The 2,217-nt window shown below is 37.9% G+C and overlaps 1 protein-coding gene across 1 annotated transcript in view; it reads right to left on the bottom strand.

Annotated features, from left to right (window-relative positions):
• Positions 1-1,976, bottom strand: part of XPR1 (xenotropic and polytropic retrovirus receptor 1) — a 183,754-nt gene extending 181,778 nt beyond the window's left edge. The window contains exon 1 of the mRNA XM_045297982.1: positions 1,934-1,976. Within this exon, the coding sequence (XP_045153917.1) occupies positions 1,934-1,936 (3 nt within the window). The 5' untranslated portion in view covers positions 1,937-1,976. The remainder of the gene's footprint in view (positions 1-1,933) is intronic.
• Positions 1,977-2,217: the final 241 nt, after the last annotated feature.

The following is a 2,217-nucleotide window of genomic DNA, read 5'->3' as shown; positions in this document are numbered from 1 at the left end:
GGGAGGAGACAGCCAGTCAGGTTGTGATGTAGCAATGATGAAACATACAACGTTCCTCCAGTTCCTAAATGCTCCCCACCCCACCCCCGCCCACCCCCCTAGTATCATGATCCCAATTCTACCTTACAAATCTGGCTAGACCAGAGGATGTACACTGGAGAGATGGGAGCTGGAAACATAGGGAGTCCAGGGCAGATGATCCCTTCAAGACCAGTGGTGTGAGTGGCGATACTGGAAAGGTGGAGGGAGGATGGGTTGGAAGGGAACCGATTAGAAGGATCTACATATGACCTCCTCCCTGGGGGACGGACGGCAGAGGAGTGGGTGAAGGGAGATGTTGGACAGTGCAAGATATGACAAAATAATAATTTGCAAATTATCAAGGGTTCGTGGGAGAGGGAGGAGCGGGGAGGGAGGGGAAAAATGAGGAGTTGATGCCAGGTGCTTGGGTGGAGAGCAAATGTTTTGAGAATGATGAGGCCAGTGAATGTACTAATGTGCTTTGCACGATTGATGTATGTATGGATTGTGATAAGAGTTAAATGAGCCCCTAATAAAATGACTTAAAAATTCTTACATTAAGTATGATTCATGATTATATTCATGTAGAATATTTAGAAAAGTGCCAAAAACCTAGAAAATGCTCCATGAAATATTAGTTATTAGAATGTAAACTACTACAAAACTAATTTCAGACCATGGGCTATGATATCATTTGTCCCTTCACTGGAACACATCATTTGTGCAATAGATATGCCTCAGTTTTAATTGTCATCACAAAGTAGTAATAGTACTACCCAGAACCAACATGCCCAAACAAGAATTAACAGAGGCAATACAGACTCTGGCTATTACGATGATAATTGTTGATTAGAAATATGCTATTATATTTTTAGATTATTACTGATGTGAAAACACAGCATGTTCGACAGGCACCTAAGAAAACATATGCAGAGCTCAGTTTCCGTATGTTCTACATAACAAAGGTGCCTGTTTTATGTTAAATTGTGCAATCTGAAAAATTAAAATTTCTAGCAATGCAGCTATTATACAAAACAGTACAGTTCAAGCGCTATACTCATGTAGAGCATATTTTCAATGCTAATACAAGTTGTTTTGTGTTGCTAATTTTTAATAACCCACAGTAGATCAACTGAAATCTCCTTTGCAGCATCAAGATGGGTTTCACAAACCATAATAAGGGAATCAGAAGCTTAAAAACTCCTATCAGCTCACCACTAGCCTCATACATAACGTATAATAAATATCACCTCCATCAGTAAAACAGCTAGCCTACTATGTTTTTGTTTGCTTCAACATTAATTCAAAGTCAGCACATTGCATTCTAACTGCTGTATAAACAGACAATAAAACAAGTACAGCATTTGAAGAGGAAGGGCAAAGAGCATTTGTACTATAAGTCTTTAAAGGGTTCATAATAATTGGATAAAATTTCTACTACTACTTTTTTTCCTGAACATTTCCAAATGCAACTCTTGAATAATCAAACTGAAATATATTCTTAAAAATAATACACACATTATGGGCTGATCTATAGCACCGCAGAAACAGTCCCTAATTATCTCTTTTTTTAGTTTTCACTTCCTCTTTGCATTCCCATTTTAATTTTTTTCACCTGAAATGGTTAGTCTGTGAATAATTTGCAAGTCAGTTACACCTGACCTGATTTCCTTGTCTCCTCACTTAGAAATCAGTCCTATTTTCTTGATACTCAAGTGCACAGGACAATTATAGGTCTCAAGAGACATTATATAGCATTCCCATGTGTTCTGTACAAAATCTCCCTCCTAAACAATCTTCTTTTCTGCTCTCAAATAGATACAAACCTAGTTTTATTTTTGCTGATAGAAAAGTTCAATAAAGTCAATAAAAACATACACTGGTTCTTAAACTCTAATATATAGAAATTTACCATCAGTGAATTCTTGTACAAGCTTGTGATCACCAGCTGAAAGGTTGGCAGCACAAACCCACCCAGAGACAGGCCTGGTGATCTGCCTCTCAAGGTCAGTCTTGGAGAGCCTATGAATCAGTTCACTCTGCATAAAAGGAGACAACCACAATGCCTGCATTATATTAGAAACATGCTTGACTCGAAAATTTCATGGAATTTAAAAGTACATTTTCAGTAGAAGGTAATTCAATATACAAAATGTGGCTGCCCTGGTGGTACTGTCAGTAAAACATTAGACTGCT

The sequence above is a fragment of the Echinops telfairi genome, unplaced genomic scaffold, assembly GCF_000313985.2.
Source record: "Echinops telfairi isolate 266 unplaced genomic scaffold, ASM31398v2 ScPeMD7_7424;HRSCAF=8462, whole genome shotgun sequence".
Taxonomy (NCBI): domain Eukaryota; kingdom Metazoa; phylum Chordata; class Mammalia; order Afrosoricida; family Tenrecidae; genus Echinops; species Echinops telfairi.
The sequence above is the reverse complement of the archived record's forward strand: the minus strand, read 5'-3'. Positions and strand labels throughout refer to the sequence as shown.